Source organism: Pezoporus wallicus, unplaced genomic scaffold (genome assembly GCF_028554395.1).
Source record: "Pezoporus wallicus isolate ANWC-B61680 ecotype Strahan unplaced genomic scaffold, APGP_CSIRO_Pwel_v1 contig_4710, whole genome shotgun sequence".
Classification (NCBI taxonomy): domain Eukaryota; kingdom Metazoa; phylum Chordata; class Aves; order Psittaciformes; family Psittacidae; genus Pezoporus; species Pezoporus wallicus.
In genome coordinates, this window is record NW_026640647.1 from 111194 (window position 1) to 128752 (window position 17559).

General features: G+C 38.5%; 1 protein-coding gene across 6 annotated transcripts in view; it reads left to right on the forward strand.

Annotated features, from left to right (window-relative positions):
* Positions 1-17559, forward strand: part of GULP1 (GULP PTB domain containing engulfment adaptor 1) — a 154422-nt gene that overhangs the window by 85959 nt on the left and 50904 nt on the right. For all 6 annotated transcript variants that reach the window (XM_057419759.1, XM_057419762.1, XM_057419758.1 and 3 more), the window contains exon 3: positions 163-224. In XM_057419759.1, the coding sequence (XP_057275742.1) occupies positions 163-224 (62 nt within the window). The remainder of the gene's footprint in view (positions 1-162; positions 225-17559) is intronic.

Genomic DNA, 17559 nt, shown 5'->3' on the forward strand with positions numbered 1-17559 from the left:
AAGTTGTGAGATAAGCTGCATTTCCCTCAAGCCCCAGTAACTACTTCAGACAGGTACTTCTCTGGGTAAAAGGAGATTCCTTTATGTTTTTCTATATAGATGCAATAATAATTAACAAGTGAATAACCTATTCGGTGCCTCTTTTATTTTGCTTTTCTGTAGACAAAACATGGATGCACACTCCTGAAGCCTTATCAAAGCATTATATTCCCTATAATGCAAAGGTAAGAAAATATGAAGTTGTTTTGTGCTCCTGCATTAAACAGTGTGTTCTATCTTGCTTTTCATTTTAGAACTGCAGAGACATGTATTAGCTAAATGAAATAACAAAGAAAATCTTAGTAGATGTCTGTTTTGCAGGTTAAAAATTCCTGTTTCTTAAATAGTGACCAATTGATTTTTTTTCTGAGTTATTTGATGTTTTTCTAGAAAGCAGACCAGTGTTCCTTTTCTGCTTGATGCTCTGTTTTCTTTTAATGGATTGCTAAATGGATGGAAATTTTGAGTGCAAAGGAATTTAACATCAGGTTGCATGCTTACAGTAGTAGAAAAATTAAAATTAATAGCTCAGTCTTCTTTTGAACAACAGCAAAGGTGTGATGATCCTATCTGCTGGATGTATTGAAATGTTAAATACTCTGGAAATACCGTAGAATAATAATGGAATTTTTGCACAGTAAAAAGAGAAGACTTACTTATGATTTCTTATTCCAGTTAAAATGTAATTCTACATTATTTTGATTAATGTGATGACATCTGTTCACAGGAAATACATCTTCCAAAAGAACAAGTTAGAAAATGGTTTGCTAACAGGAGGAGAAAATATACAGGAATCAGAATAACTCAGTGTAAACTGAGTAATTGGGTATTATTTGCCTAACCTAGGAGGATAATTCAGTAACATTCCACTATGCTCTGTTCTGGATAAAGTTCTTATATGATTTTTGTATTTCTTAATATAAAAATCGTTTCAAAAACTGGGACTCAGTTTCCTATACTGGTAATCCCTTCTGTTGTGTTTGCAACGTTCTGTTCTAAGAGGAAGATGAAACTATGAATTATTCATTCACTGAAAAATGTCCTTTGGTCTGTGGTCTTCTAGAGAAAAAAGAAACCTCCCTCACCTTTCGTGCCTCATTGTATCTTGTGAATAAGTGTCAGTACAGCTATGCAGAAGATGCAAACAGAATAAAAAGAATGGTGATAGGCTGGTGATAACTGTAGAAACAGCAGCATCAACTGCTTCTGGAGTAAAAAAAAAGGGATGGGGAATTCCTATCTGTCCTGGTTTTAGCTGGGATAGGGTTAATTTTCCTCCCAGTAGCTGGTACAGTGGAGTGTTTTGGATTTAGTATGAGAATAACACTGATAATGCTAATGTTTTAGTTGTAGTTTAGCAGCACTGACTATAAATTCAAGGACTTTTCAGTCTCTCATGCTCTGCTAGTGAGGAAGGGTACAAGAAGCCAGGAGGAAGCAGGAGCATGACACCTGACCCAAACTAGCCAAAGGGTATTTCATACCACAGAATGCCATGCTCTGTACGGAAACCAGGGGGAGCTGCTGATCGCCACTTGGAGCTGGGCTGGGTATCCGTCAATGGGTGGTGAGCAATTGTATTGTGTTTTGGGTTTCTTGAGTTTTATTCCTCTCTCTCTTTACCCTATTATTGTTGTTATTATATTTACTTTATTTCAATTATTAAACTGTTCTTATCTCAACTCACAAGTCTTATCTTTTTCTCTGATAATCTTCTCTATGCCATCAGAGGGTTGGGGAGAGTGAGTCTGCATGGTACTTAGTTGCCATGACACTATGCAAAGAAAGCCATGACACTATCCAAAGAAAGTCTGTTCTCAGCCTAACAGAAAGCCTCTTGGTCCAAACAAGTCTTTACTTTTATTTAATGTATGCCTAAGTGTCATTCCAGTTCTGCTCTTGTTCAGTGTGGCTTCTGACCTTGCAGGGTCTCCTCAACCTCCTGTCTAAATACTAAGCAGGAAGCTGCAGAGATGTCCTTGCTTATTGCAGGAGGTTGAACAAGATGACCTTTGAAGGTCCCTTCCAACCCAAACTATTCTATGATTCTATGGTAATGTACTACAGCATATGTTAAAAAAAAAACAACAAAACAAAACCACACAAAACCCACAACAAAAACCCAACCAATTTTAAAAATTTGAATCAACAGAAAATCATTATGTAGAACTGTCAGCTATTTGATCCTTTATTTTTCTTGACTATATCACTTCAGGCAGGCCTACTAAAGTGATCAGAGGGCTGGAACACCTCTCCTATGAGGAAAGGCTGAGAGAGTTGGGATTGTTCAGCCTGGAGAAGAGAAGGCTCCAGGGAGACCTTATTATGGCCCTATTGTGTTCTTAAAAGGGGCTTATAAGAAAGATGGGGAGACATTTTAGCAGGACCTGTTGCAATAGGATGAGGGGTTACGCTTTTAAACTAAAAGTGGATATTCAGGCCGGATGTGAGGAAAAAATTCTTTACAATGAGAGTGGTCCAATACTGGCACAGGTTGCCCAGAGAGGCAGTGGATGCACTATCCCTGGAGACGTTCAAGGCCAGGCTGGATGTGGTTCTGGGCAACCTGATCTAGTCAAAGATGTCCCTGCTTATTGCAGGGTGTTGGGCTAGATGACCTTTGAAGGTCCCTTCTAACCCAGACTGTCCTATGATTCTGTGATTTGATGAAATTAAAGAATCATGGTTGCTCTTTTTCCCTCAAAAAGATGATTTAAAATTTTGATAGTATAATTGTCAAACATGGGGTACATTTGTAGAACACATAGCAACATAGCAATTTTCATGTTACCAGGATACTAAGCAAACCCCATATTTCTCTTTTTGTGTCAGCTTTTTTCTGTAATCTTCCTAAGAATAGATGTTTGTGTAATTTTCTATGCTGGAGGGGGGAAAATGTTCTCTTTTTCCCTTAAGTGAATTTTCTTTAATTTTTGGCCAGTTTCCTTTCTCCAAAACAGAAGTGATTGAAGTGTGACTTCATAATCGAATCTGTCTGAAACTTAAGACTAGGCTTATTCCTGTCACAATTTAACTGGTAACTACCCTGAGGAATGCCTTTCTGATGATAAAAAGTTACCACTGCCCAAACCAGCAATGTGTTCTGTGTCTCTTTGTAGTAAATGATGTATGTATTTATAGGCACTTGGCTATTTTTGTTTGTTTGTTTATATCAAATTTCCACATGCATATCTTTCCGTTTTGCACATTCAAGGTGCTGTTTTGCGAGCCTGGTGTTTATATTGGCTACTAGTATACTGTGGAGTCTGTAGCTTTGACCTTACCTTAGGCCAAAGAGCTGCTGTTTTACATAATAACATGCTGGTAAGCATGTAAAATAAACGTGGGAGTTTATTTTACAAGGAGATGTGATGGCTTCCTAGTGCTGATACAGCTACTGCCTTAATGTTTACTTTAGACTTCTTTTAAAGGTTTGAATATTGTCAAATACATATTTATGATTCTTGATGAAGTTTAAATTTGAAACTTTAAAGATAAATGAGCAAAGCCTTCCCACAAAAGACTGTTAAAATTCTCTTACTTTGTATTATTGTGGGGTTTGGTGACATTGTGAATTGTTTTGCAGTTCCGTGGATGATCTTTCCTTTCAATTTTTCAGTATGTATCTTGGTCTTCTATTGCAACTGTAGGAAAGGCAGAAAAAAAAAGGCATTAGTAACAAATACTCTGCAAAAAGACCTTGCTCAGCAGTATCTTACGTTATTATTCTTTACTGTAGTACAATAAACAGAGTATTGTTAGGTTTTCAAACTTATGGGATTTCTTATACCTTCAACTTATTTATCATTGAGGAATGGTAGATAATATTTTCATGGAGCAGGCATTTTGGACAAGAATTTTAAGTCAGAAATACCATGCCGCTTCTAATGGACGCAACTGCTGTAGCAGGGCTCTAGGTGCAATTATGTCTTTTGAATATATGCATATCACAGTCATTAGTGTATGGTATTATCAAAGCCATGTTTTTATGGCATAAACAGCACTTCTACTATAAATTTTTGTTGCTATAGCTATACTAGCATTTTCTCTTTTTGCAGGCAGTTTTTTATCTCATCTGCATATGAATGCACACACAAGTTTAAAGACTCTATGAATGCCTGTTGCATATGCTTGAGTAGCCCACATGGGCCCCTACATGTCAGGATATTGAGATTGTTTTGCAAGAATTAGTCAGCATGTGGATCATGGTTTCTGTGTACTTCCGCACCCAGAGTTTTGTCATTCATGTCCATTTACTGTTACCTGAAAGCTTTGAAAACGTCACTTCCTTATAATTGGAGTGCTGGTATCTTCTATGGCTAAACACTGGCTAAGAAATTCAAAAAACTGTGCGGAACAGCAGTTTTCTTTTTCCAGGTGTCTATAGCCTTCTGTCAGTTATGTGTAAAATACCCAGATACAGAATTTCTGGAATTCATGTGACTTCTGGATTATGAAGCCAATAACTTAAATATACATGGGAAATTTCTTCCTGGGTCAAGGATTTTTGTAGCCTTTTACTCTGAGATTTGATCACCTGTGTGTTAAGTTTTGATCTCCTTTTACTTAAGCTTGAAAATCTGCAGCAGGGAATTTCATCATACTGATTTATCTGGCACAGTCTGCGATTCAGAAGACTTGTGTTGTTGGCATGATTAACAGAGTACAGTGGTTTGCAGCATTGTACCTGAGGCCCATCTGTGCCAGGTGCATTCTTTAAATTATTTTTGTTGCATAAACTGTGATTCTTTCCAGGGGTCTTGGAGTAGAAGAGCTGTTTGTTGGAATGTAGAAGAGCCATATGTTAAAGTGTTAATCCAGCAAGTTCTGAAAGTACATTTGTATATATATGTGATATACAGAAAAAACAGAGTGTCCTTCTCTTAGATGGATGGCCTTACAGGACTCTAATCAAACCTACGACCTGAGGACTTTGCTGTCACCGTCCAAGCTCGCTAGGCCCTGGCAGTTAAACCTCAGGTGTAAAGGGTGGGGCCAGTTCTGCGCACGCTGTGCCTCACCTAAAAAATCCACTGCAAAGCCCTGCAGCGACATGTGAAGGATGAAACGGCAGGTGATAAGGTGCACTGGAAGTCGCAGACCCAACCCTGCATGCAGGTGGTTCAGGACATTGGTTGCTCGAGGCTGACCCAGGAGATGACAGTCTTGTTTGGCAACATCCTGAATGACCAAGCAGCCTTTTTTCAAGGAGAGCACTGCTTGTTCCATATGGAGAGAGGCCTAGAAAAGGTGGCCTAATCAAAGCTCATCTCCCCCTCCACCTGGTTGGCTAGCCGCGGCCAGCGGGCATCTTCTGTTGCAGTCAATTAAAGACAAAGAGACAAAGGCATACACCTGCCTCCAAAGGTGTGTCCAGATTGACACTTGCATGTTGGAACATCAGAACCATGCCTGATACAGTGAACAGCAGGGATCTTGAGCGCCATTCTGCACTAATTGCCCACAAATTGTCACGACTTAACATCGATATTGCTGCTCTCAGTGAAGTTCGCCTTCATGAGGAAGGTAGCCTTAAAGAATATGGTGCCAGCTATAGACTCTACTGGCCAGGCAAATCCAAAACTGAAAGTCATCTTTCTGGAGTTGGCTTCATGATTAAAAACTCCATCGTCTCTAAACTTGAAAATTTGCCGATAGGTCATTCTGATCGTATTATCTCCCTACGTCTTCCACTACACAATAAGCAACATGTTCTTTTCAGCATATATGCTCCAACTCTGCAAGCTGACCCTGCAGAAAAGGATAAATTCTGCTCCGACCTGCGTCACCTCATTCAAAAGGTTCTATAGAAGATAAGATCGTAATCCTTGGTGACTTCAACGCCCGAGTAGGTAAGAACTTTGAAGCCTGGAAAGGAGTACTAGGCAAGCATGGTGTTGGCAGCTGCAATGATAATGGTCGCCTCTTACTAGAGTTCTGTGCAGAGCAACAGCTTACTATCACCAACACTATTTTCCAGCAGAAAGACAGCCAGAAAACAACCTGAATGCATCCTCGATCTAAACACTGGCACCTTATTGATTATGTCTTAGTGCACCAGAGAAATATTCATGATGTCTGTCACACCTGAGTGATTCCTAGTGCAGAATGTCAAACAGACCACTGCCTTGTGCGTTGCAAACCTAATTTCCACTTCAAGTCCAAACCTAAGAGGGGCGGCATTCTGAGGAGGCTGCTTAATGTTAATAATCTCCAAGTAGCTGCAGTGAGGAACAGCTTTCAGGCTAACCTTCAAACTAGACTTGAAGACCAGCTTATAGATTTTTCTCCTGAGGCGCTTTGGCAACATATTAAAAATAGCATCCTGCAGACCTCCGAAGAATCCTTTGGGTTCTCCTTAAAGAAAAACAAAGACTGGTTTGATGATAGCAACCAGGAGGTCCAGGAATTTCTGACAAAGAAGAGATCTGTTCATCAAGCACACCTCGGTCAGCCACTTTGCCATGTAAGAAAAGCAGCCTTTCATCTTACAAACTTAAACAGAAGCTTCGAGACATCCAGAAGAAGTGGTGGCTCACCCTAGCAGAAAAGAGTCAATTATGTGCAGACCTGGGTGACCACGGAGGAGTCTATGAGGCTCTGAAGCCAGTGTACGGACCCATATTTCAGGTTCAAAGCCCCTTACTCAGTGCAGATGGCCGAGTGCTTCTTACAGATAAAATCTCCATCCTGAATCGTTGGTCTGAACATTTTCAAACACTCTTTAGTGCTAACCGTGTAGTCTAAGGCGAAGGAATCCAGCACATTTTACAACATCTGGTGAAAAACGAATTTGATTTGGCCCCTACCATGGGAGAGACTCTTAAGGCTATACAGCAGGTGAAAACTGGCAAGGCAGCTGGGGTTGACAGAGTCCCACCTGAAATCTGGAAGTATGGAGGCCAAGCACTTCATGATAAATTTCACGAGCTCGTTGTACGCTGTTGGGAACAAGGTAAATTACCATCAGTTTTTCATGATGCAATCATCATCACTCTGTATAAGAAAAAAGGTGTAAAGTCAGACAGCTCAAGCTACCGAGGTACAACTCTGCTCTCCATTGCTGGAAAAATTCTTGTAAGAATACTATTAAACAGATTAGTACCTGCTATCGCAGAAGAACTTCTACCTGAAAGTCAGTGTGGTTTCAGAGCTAATAGAAGTACCACAGACATGGTATTTGTTCTCAGACAACTGCAAGAAAAGTGTAGAGAACAGACTAAGGGGCTCTGTGTAACTTTTGTTGATCTCACCAAAGCTTTTGACACTGAGCAGAAAAGGCCTGTGGCTGATCTTGGAACAATTAGGTTGTCCCCCAAGTTCCTCAAAATGATTATTCTGTTACATGAGCATCAGCATGGCCAAGTCAGATATGGCAATGCACTCTCTGAGCCCTTCCCAATAACCAATGGTGTGAAACAAGATTGCATTCTCACACCAACTTTATTCACAATCTTCTTCAGCATGATGCTCCAAAGGTCTACGGTAGACCTCAACAAACAAAACGGCATTTATATTTGATATACTGATGGTAGCCTATTCAATCTAAGTCGTGTGAAGGCCCACACTAAGACCCTAAATCATCTTGTCTGTGAGCTGCTTTTTGCTGGTGATGATGCCCTTGTTGCCCACACAGCAGCAGCTCTGCAGCATTTAACATCTTGCTTTGCAGAGGCAGCTGAGCTTTTTGGGCTGGAATTCAGCTTGAAGAAGACAGTAGTTCTCTACCAACCCGCACCACAAGAAGATTACCCGCACCACAAGAAGAAGTACCACATTACTATGGGCGAGTCAGAGCTTAAGTCAGTTCAGCAGTTCAGTTGTCTGGGAAGCATTATTTCCTCAGATGCCACGATTGACAAAGAGATAGACAACAGAATAGCAAAGGCATATAGAGCCTTTGGAAAACTCCATAAAAGAGTCTGGTGCAATAAACCCCTGGAAGAAAAGTACAAAGATCAGTGTCTGTAGAGCCATTGTACTGTCTACTCTTTTATATGGGTCTGAATCGGTTATCTACCGCCATCACCTGCAACTCCTTGAACGCTTGCGTCAGCGCTGCCTCAGTACAATTCTAAGCATCCATTGGACTGACTATGTGTCAAATGTTACTGTCCTTGAACAGGCAGGGGTCACCAGTATCGAGGCCATATTGCTGAAATTGCAGCTGTGCTGGGCAGGGCACGTCTCCAGGATGGAGGATCACTGCCTCCCTAAGGTTGTGTTTTATGGTGAACTCGCCCCTGGCTGCCACAAGAGAAGTGCCCCAAAGAGGAGATATAAGGACTCCCTGAAACAATACCTCAACCTTGGCCATATTGACTACCATCAGTGGTCCACCTTGGCCTCTAATCGGGAGACTTGGAGACACAGTAGACATAATGCCTTTGACTCCTTTGAGGACTCACGCAGAACTAGTCTCGAGGAGAAAAGACGTAGAAAGAATTATGCCGCACCTATACCACCCAAGGAGACCTTTCTCTGTGGTTTTTGCAGCCAGATTTGCCTATCTCACATTGGTCTTTTTAGTCATTAGCGCGCTTGTAATAAGTATGAGTAAAGCCCTTCCCAAATCTTCATTCGTGAAGTCAAGCCTTGTGTGTGTACAGAAAAAACAAGTAGAAGCAGTAGTAATAGGAGCTCGCTTGCAGCAGCAATAATGGCATTTAGTATTGAACACAGTATCTAAAGCATATTTCTAAAGTTACTGTGTTAACTAAAGGTTTTAAACTGAGTTTTAAACAGGCACATCACTGCTCCAATATCTGTCTCAAAAGAGCTGAGCAATGATACTGTTGAGAAAAGACTCAAAATTATTAGCAGCTTTATAAATAACTTTTATAATGTCATTTTTTTTATTCTTCAGAAAAAGAATAAATTAGTATTTGAATATAAATCTTCATTTTACTGTGAAAGGTACTCAGAATCACGAGTTCGTCAGCACCAGGCAAGAGCAAGCACCAATTGTTTAATAGGCAGTGAGTGATACGAATGTCAATTTGAGACAAATGAACAAAACTCAGAGGTTAGTCCAAACAGAATTAACAAAGCGAAAAACAAAAAAGCATGCAAAGAATAAGGATGGAAGCTCCTAAGACCTGAAGATCAGCAAAGATTTACTCAGCTCTCCACATCTCTTTCTGTTCCTTCTCTGTTGCTGGTATTTATTCCCACTTCTTAAGTTTGCTTGAAACTAACGAGTACCCTCATTAGCATGCCCTCTGGGGATTCTTTCTGCACTATTTCCATGTGAGCTGTCAGCTGTGAGAAGGTGAGGTTTCTTTAAGCAGGCTTTTTAGCTTCAGAACTGTCAAGTGTCAAGTGAGTTGCATGCCAGACACTGGAAGTAATAGGCTGCAGAGTTCAAACGTCTGGATTATTGTACTCATGGGCTAGGTGGCCAGCAGTGATTTAGAGACTATTCTTGTTTTAAATTAGAACCAGGACTGCAGATGAATTAAGTCCTTCTTGTCTCCTATTTTTACTTTTGGAAATAGCGAGGTATTTCTTTTGCTCAGCCTTTCCTATTTTTATGGAGCTACTGCCACCACCTTACATCTATTATTCACCAGAAATAATCAGGAAATTTCCAAAATAAACTAGGAAAACAACCAGAATAAAACTGGGTCATAGAAAATAAGAGAATAGCACAACTTTTTCAACAGAAACTTTGACAAGAACATACAATTTTTCCAACACAAGCAAGACTATAGGAATCTGTCCAACAGCTAGGGTGTTCACCATTCAGAAGGGTTTCACAAATACACCATGATCTCCGTAATGATTCATCTTCAAGAAACCATCAGACATGCTAGCAGCTGCAGTCTCTGACTTTAATAAAATAATAACTGTCCTGGGTTCAGCAGTAGCAGTCATTTTTCTCCTTCTTAGTAGCTGGTGCAGTGCTGTGGTTTTGACTTTTGGCCTGGGAACAGTGCTGATAACACGGATGTTCTTAGTTGTTGCTAAGTCATGTTTACTCTGACCAAGGACTTTGTGAGTCTCATTCTCTGCCAGGGAGGAGGCAAAGCCAGGAGGAAGCAGAGACAGGACACCTGACCCAACCAACCAAAGAGGTATTCCATACCACAGCACGTCATGCCCAGGATGTAGAACTGAGGGCAGTTACCTGGAAGGGCTAGATCACTGCTCGGTCACACTGGGTATCAGCCGGTGGGTGGTGAGCGGTTGTATTCTTTTCCCTTGTTATTTCCCTTATCATTGTTATTATTGGTGGTAGCATTGTTATTATTGGTGTATTCTTTTCCCTTGTTATTTCCCCTATCATTGTTATTATTGGTGGTAGCATTATCATTATTGGTGGTAGTGGTTTTGTGTTATACCTTAGTTACTGGACTGTTCTTATCTCAACCCATAGGAGTTACTTTCTTTCAATTCTCCTCCCCATCCCTCCGAGAGCAGGGTGAAGAGGAAGGGAGGGAGGGAGTGAGCAGGCTTCGTGGCAGCTGGGCTTAAACCATGACAATAACATACACTAACCAGTTGTGGTTTCCAAACTCTAATGAATATCAGATTACTCTGATTCTGAAGGTGTAAAGCCAACTTTTGCCTGTTTTGAAAAGTATTTTGAACTTAGACCCTGAGAATTTTAGGTGCAACTTACTGGATTATTATTTCTGGTTTGGAACATAGCAAAGGAAAAATACATGAACCAATTTGTAAGGCTTTGTTAAAATGTCTTACATTTTCACTAGAAATGATTATTAGCCACTAAAAGGGAGAGAGTGATGGGTTTCATTGGTCTAAGCTTTTTTTTTTTTTTCATACTTTATACTTTTGCATAAGTAATATTTTCTTTATGCTGAATTCTTTAGGGAAATAAAATCTAGTCAGTTCCTGTAGTTTTACAAGTCTTTTCTCGATTTGTTGTTCTAGTATTACTGAAAAGAAAGAAAATGTGGAAACAAGGATATACATCAAATCTTAATGATATGTGTGGAACCAGGGAGTGCATTTGAAGGAACACATAATTTGAAGCATGTACTAAAAATGTCCCTAAACCGTATAATCTACTAATGCTGTAGCACTTTATGCTTTTGAAGTGGGAGACAGTCAAGAGTCAGAGATAAGCAAATCACATTAATTAGAGCATTCTGTTAATAAGATTAGGTGGGAAGGAAGTCTTGTCTACTCATGAATATAGGATTATTTCTGAAAAGCTATATAAGTCAGGAATGTGTAGGTCTTTCTAACATCTGTTACATATTCTGGCACATCTCAGAATTAAGAGGCCACATCCCAACTTGCAGTTTATGAGGCTTTGAGGAACTGAATATTAAAAGCAAACCCATTCTCAAAATGAAAAAGCATTCACTGAAATTGCATGTGCATACTTAATGTTCAAACCATTTTTAAAAGCTTTAAAACGGTACAGTTTTGGTGTTTGAGGTTTTGTTTGGTTTTTTTTCTTAATGGATGTTTGAAAACATCTTACTTTGGTATGTGGATAAGTGAATCTTCCTTATGCTTCTTAGAGATGTATTGCAGTGGCTTGCCATCTTCCCCATCTTGCCTTTAGGTAATCAGGCAAGATGGAGGTGGAAAAGTTGGACCTCTTCACATGTGTTTTATTTTCAAAATTGAAGAGCACTCTGTTAATTTTGTACTAGTTGTAAGTTTTTACAACTACTTTTCTTGTAGTAAAGTATTTTACAATATCTTCCTTGTATTAGTATTTGCTGTTAGACTGATGTGTACAAGGAAGAATGGGTGAGATGTTTTATACTGATTTTTATGAATAACACTCAGACATACTAACTGAAATTATGCTGTGCATTTCCAAGAGGCTAGTGTAATTTATCAAATTCATTAGATCATGCATTCTTTGAAACTAAGGGTGAACTTTCCTGTGTTTGTAGAGCCTGTAGAATAATGAGGCAGAGACTCTAGGTGCTGCCCTGAAGCAGTCAAGCACAGGTCAAAGTTCAGAATATGTGAGCAACAGAAGACCTTGGACTTGATTCTCATGAGCGTTTTTCTCAGTTGGGTTAATTAAATGATAATGTAGACAAGAAATGGGTGAATTGTTATCCTCAAAGATACTGAGGTAATACTGGAGATTTTCTGCATATCTGCCCCAAATCTGTTTTCAAATCAGACCCCAAATTTTGAATTCTACTTTAGTGCCTTGAGCTCAAGACTAAATGTGTTCTCAGTACATGCTGTCTTAGTAAAAAGTATTATGTTTCTATTTAGAGAAGACTCTCAATCCTTACATGAAGGATTTTGAAATATGCTGTTTTCTTACTTTATGTTCACCTAACAATACAGGTATCACTATAATCATCTAGACTAGATTAATTTTACTCCTTTAGCACCACAATATAGGTCTTTTATTGAAAAGCATAGTATTTTTTATAAAGCAAAATGACAGCCAACATTAGTGTTGGATTAATTGCCATTGGAAGATAATTTATGAATTACTTTCCAACACAGTTATATTCTCTTAGAACAGTTCATCTGAGATGTTCGTCTCATCTGCTGATAGATCTTACAGTCACAATACTAGTGGTTTCATTTCATATCTGGTGTTGTCAAGTTGAAGTAGTCATTATTAAACATTTTTCCACTTTGCTAAAATAATCTTTCTAATAAAAATTCTGGTTCCTAATTTATATTATTTAGAGGGAAAAATATCTCCAATGTTTAGGTAGTGCTCTGCAAATTTGATTTACATATCTAAAGAATGGTAGCTTAATGAGGCAGTTCTTTCTGTTCCAAGTATTATTTTAAATTAAATGACTCTCATCCTAGTTAGGTTTTAGGAAAACTCATTTAATGATGTTCTTGGAAGTACCTGAAGGCCAAGTGTTGAATTATGGTGATCACATATGTTTTATAGTTGGCTTTCATGTGAGATTATGTGAAGAAATGGCAGTTTCTTCTAAATAAACAGATGACAAGAGAATATGAACAGGTTCATAAAACAGTAATCGTCACAGGGGATACACTTCTAGTTCTATGAAGGAAAAGTGAAAGATCCAGCACAACTAAACCAATATAAGAAGTGCTTTTCTTGTTAGGGTTCATTGCCTATGCAGTACTTGCTTCCAGAATCCATGCTGGAATTGAAGAAGGAAGATTCAGAGCAGGATTCGGCTTTCTTTTACAGGCAGGACATTCTCAGATAATAAGGTAGATGTATGTTAAGGATACATTCCATGTCTTTGAAAGCAAGATTTCCAATATTTTTCTATTATTCCGTAAAAATCTTAAATGTGATTCCTGAAGATTCTTTAACTGTAGTCATGAATCTGTAATAGATTGAAATGTTATCTAACTGCTTTGTTTAAGTGCCACCCATTTAGCCTTAAGCTTCTATATGTTCTGGTGCACTTCAGCCTCTGTTACGCATTTGCTCTTTCAGCTTGCCTCCTATGTGTGCTTTCTTTATGCTGTTACCTCTTCATTTCAGATAATCAAAACACCCAGAACCAGTGCTGATTTCCCTGTCCTTTTCCTACAAGATACTCACTTTATTTAGATACTTTCTTAGAACTTTAAACGTGATGCAGTTTTTGGTTCACAGTTACTACTCTGCTTTGTCTGCTGCATGGATCTTCTTTAACTTCCACAGATAGCTAACCTAATTTTCACTTGGCTACCCCAGTCAAATATTCCCTGACAATTTCTGAGGATATTCTGTGAATACAGTAACTCCCAAAGATGTTTGCAGATGTAATTTGTGCAAAACTAACTATACAATCAAAGTAGAAGGTGGAGCTTAGGAAGTAGTTTTTAGGATCAAAATAAAAAATTGCATTTTAGTTAGAAAACAGACATTTTCTTGGCCACTTTTGTGAAAATATTTCTATTAATTTATGTGGGTATGGCACTTCTTTTAACAAGTTGTTGTAGATTATCCATGTGATTATGGGTTACACTTTTCATAGTGACTCAGCGTATTTCCCCCCTGAAATTGCTTTACTAAGAAAATGTTAGGTTCATTCTTTATTTTTACAAATGTAGTGATTCTCAGTATAGGAACTCTAAACTCTACAGTTTAGGAAACAAAAAAATTGAAAAACCCAACAAAGGTAGTTCAGAGATTCAGAAGAGGTGCAATGCCCTTAATGTAGGCAATTTCATATTTAACATTAAACTGGAAAAGGGCTTTAATAAATTGAGAGTTATGGACAATAATTATTTGTTCCTATTACTAAGGCTATTTGTGTTTCAGTGAGAATTTTGTTCCTAACTATGGCTTTTTCTGTTTTGTTTGGGTTTTTTTTTTGTTGGTTTGTTTTTTTGTTTTTTGTTTTTTTTTGTCCCACAGGGAATTCATGTTTCTGTTTGTCATTATATGTTACCATGGCAAAAGAGTGTGATATGACAAGTTCAGCATTATCGTGTTAGTCAGAGAAGGCAGAAATCAGTTTAGGGAAAAATAAACATTATTCAAAAAATTGAAAATTACTCTGGAATTGTATCTGTTTTTGTAAGATAATGTTAGTATTTTCCAGTCCAAACGAGTAACTTCAACACTTTTCCATTTGTCTCAATATATTTATATATATAAAAATCCATTACAACTTCTTACACAACTTGTAGAGTTAATTTGCATTGAACAGAAGAAGGCTCTTAAGATTTTTTGTCCAGCTTTAAGCTGCAGAAGTTATTGGAAGCTGAACACTCGGAATTGCATAGTCGCACCTTGAAACAGCACATGGAAACTCCTGGATGATCTTGTACATGTTGTTATGAAAAGAGAATCTGAAGCCTGCTCTTGGATTCATGCCTAGCAATGAAGTCATCTGGGAAATATCTCTTTGAAGCAGCAGCCGCATTCTGAATGACGTTGTGGCCTGTTTACTCTTGTGGCTCAGGGGTGCACCCCTAATCCAGCTGCCTCACTACATTAAAGAAGTTGTGAGTTAATCAAAATGCTTTCAGCTTTACAAAGCTTCATCTTACTGGCAAAGCAGTGTGTTTTTGCCTGTTTTGTGAGCTAAGATTGGTTTTGTTATCAAATAATTGACAGCATAGCTTGTTTCTTCATAAGGGTTGTTTGTCATCTCAGTTCAGTTTTAATTGTTCTTGGGGACGTTCTGTTTGATAGGCTGAATGTTTGCAGCAGGAAAAAAAAAAATGTGACCAGGACAGGTGGAGCCTGAGAACACTTGAGTTCAAGCTTTAACTTGGCGTATTTTGTGAAGAAGGCCAGATAGCCTGCGGAACGCTAACACAGAGCAGACCAGTACATGCTACAGTTAAAGGAACAGTGGCATTATGAAAACCAGCGGGTTGATATAGCAGCAGGGCAAAACAGAGCCAAAACCTAGGACAACAGTTTTGCATATCTTATGCAGGGTGTTATGTGGTAATTCCTAAAAATGTTGTGAGAATACTAGCACTTGGGATCTTGATCTTGCTATTCCTTTAATTGTAGCGTTGTAATAGTTGGAGTTTTTTGAGGAGGTGGAGGGCAGGGCTGTCCTTCAGCATTTTGGGAATGCTAAAGCAATGGAACTGTAACCTCAGTCCAGGTAGACAGTGGGTTTATGCAAGTAGTAACAGCAAAAACATTTTGTTCATACTGCAGTGCAGTGAAGGTCCCTCTGGAATTGCCAGTGTTGCTAGCTGGCATTTTCAGAGATTAAGGGGGAATTAAAGCAAAGGTGGTCTCTGTGTTCTAAAGTTTTCTAACAGTTACATTTGATATCTTTGCAAAACACTCTGTAGGTGCAGAGCTGTTTTGAGGACAGCTACATTTTGTACAAACAGTACATTTTAGTGGAATGTAGGAATTGTTGAAGTTGCCTTACAGTTAATATGAATTAAATCACTGTACTGGCGCCTGGTTTATGAAAATAAATGAAAAGATAACATCAGCTTTCTTACAGTAAGATATTTCAAAATATCTAGAGCTAGGTGAAAAATATGTCAGCAAATTTGCAGGCTTAGTCTCACTTTACTGTTTCCATAAAAAAATGATCCTTGAGTTGAATCCAGTTCTGTGGTGCAGAACTAAGTCCACTAATTATGGAATTGTAAAGCTGACAGACCTGTCCACTCTGTTATGCACTTTCAAAGCTGAAAAGTCAATGTTTAAAATAATGATGTTGAATTATTTTTAGGTGGATTCCCTTCAGTTCAGGTAAAGCAAGTATTTTTTTTTACTGGGAACAATCCCATCAGGAATACAGATTTTCAGAATTAGGTATTCAAGCTGTGTGGTATATCTTCAGTGAGTGAATATCAGAGCGGCTTCATATTTGGAATATAAGTTTCTAAAGGAAGGGTGTTGATTAGTTCCATTTTCCATGTCTGGATACAGAATGGTTTTGTGAATGTACAGGTGCACTCTTCCCTTGCACCCACATTATCAGAAGTATAACCTGAGTAATCACCTTCACTGAATGTTGGCTCAATAATGATAATTCTTACATTTTAAGATTCAGCACTGAATTTAGAATTGCCAGTTCTTGGAGGTGAGAGACTAAATAAAATCTAAACTAATACAAGAGTAATGATAGAAGATTGCAGGAGCTGGCAGGGATGTTATTCAGTATCTATAGCTGGATGGCTTGGTCATTTTCTAGCCAAGCAGAAGTCATTCAGACCATGAATATGATCAAGCCAGGTCAAAGTAATCAACAGTATGCTCATTTGATGAGTTTTCTCTTGTTATTTATCTTAAAACTTCCAGGCAGTAACAATGATACACGACAGGAGGCTCTGCAGAGTTGATGAATAGGAGCAGAGAAACAGGTTTGTAAAGTAATTTGATGCCATTGTTCAACATTAGGTGAATCTCTGTGTAAAGTGTTAATGCTTTTGTACTGAAAGTGAAGGAGCTATAATAACTTGAAGGTGGTGCCTTTGGATTACCCACAGACATCTGTTGTAGTAAAAAGAGCTGACAGATCCTGGGGAGAGGATCACACACCAGATAAAACCCAAAACCACAACAAACCCAAACCTGTTCTCATGTGAAAAGGCCAAAACTGGAAATACTGATATGTCCAAATTGAAACCAGAGTTTGGAAGTGCGGTGTTCTTTATTTTACCACTTCATTTTATCAAGTCTCCGAGCACAGGATTCTTGCATGTGAGACTAATGAACATTGCAGAATACATGAAGAAAGAATGATGTCAAAAGAATGTGTTTCCCTCAGTCACCAGGGAATGTATGGTAAGAAATTATTTTTCTCCAGTGATCAGTTGGCTTTCACTACCATCTTCCTTTGACCTTGTTTATTTCATGATAAATATTACCTCTATTTTTTTTTTATTTATCAGCTGTGGGAAGTGCATCTGGGCTTAAAAGAAAAGCAGGCTTTCAGTACGGTTTTCTACTAATACTGGCATTGCTGTCATTTTGCATTCTTAAAATTTTCCTTTTTAAGCTCTTTTCCTATGCAGCAAATGTTTTTAAAGAATTTTCTAAAAATTACTCAGCTTGCTGATTTTTGCTCCAAGCTGGTATATCCCTAAGGGATATTCCTATTATCCTTCTGTTGCTGCCTCTGTAATTTCACTGAGTGGGAACATAATGCT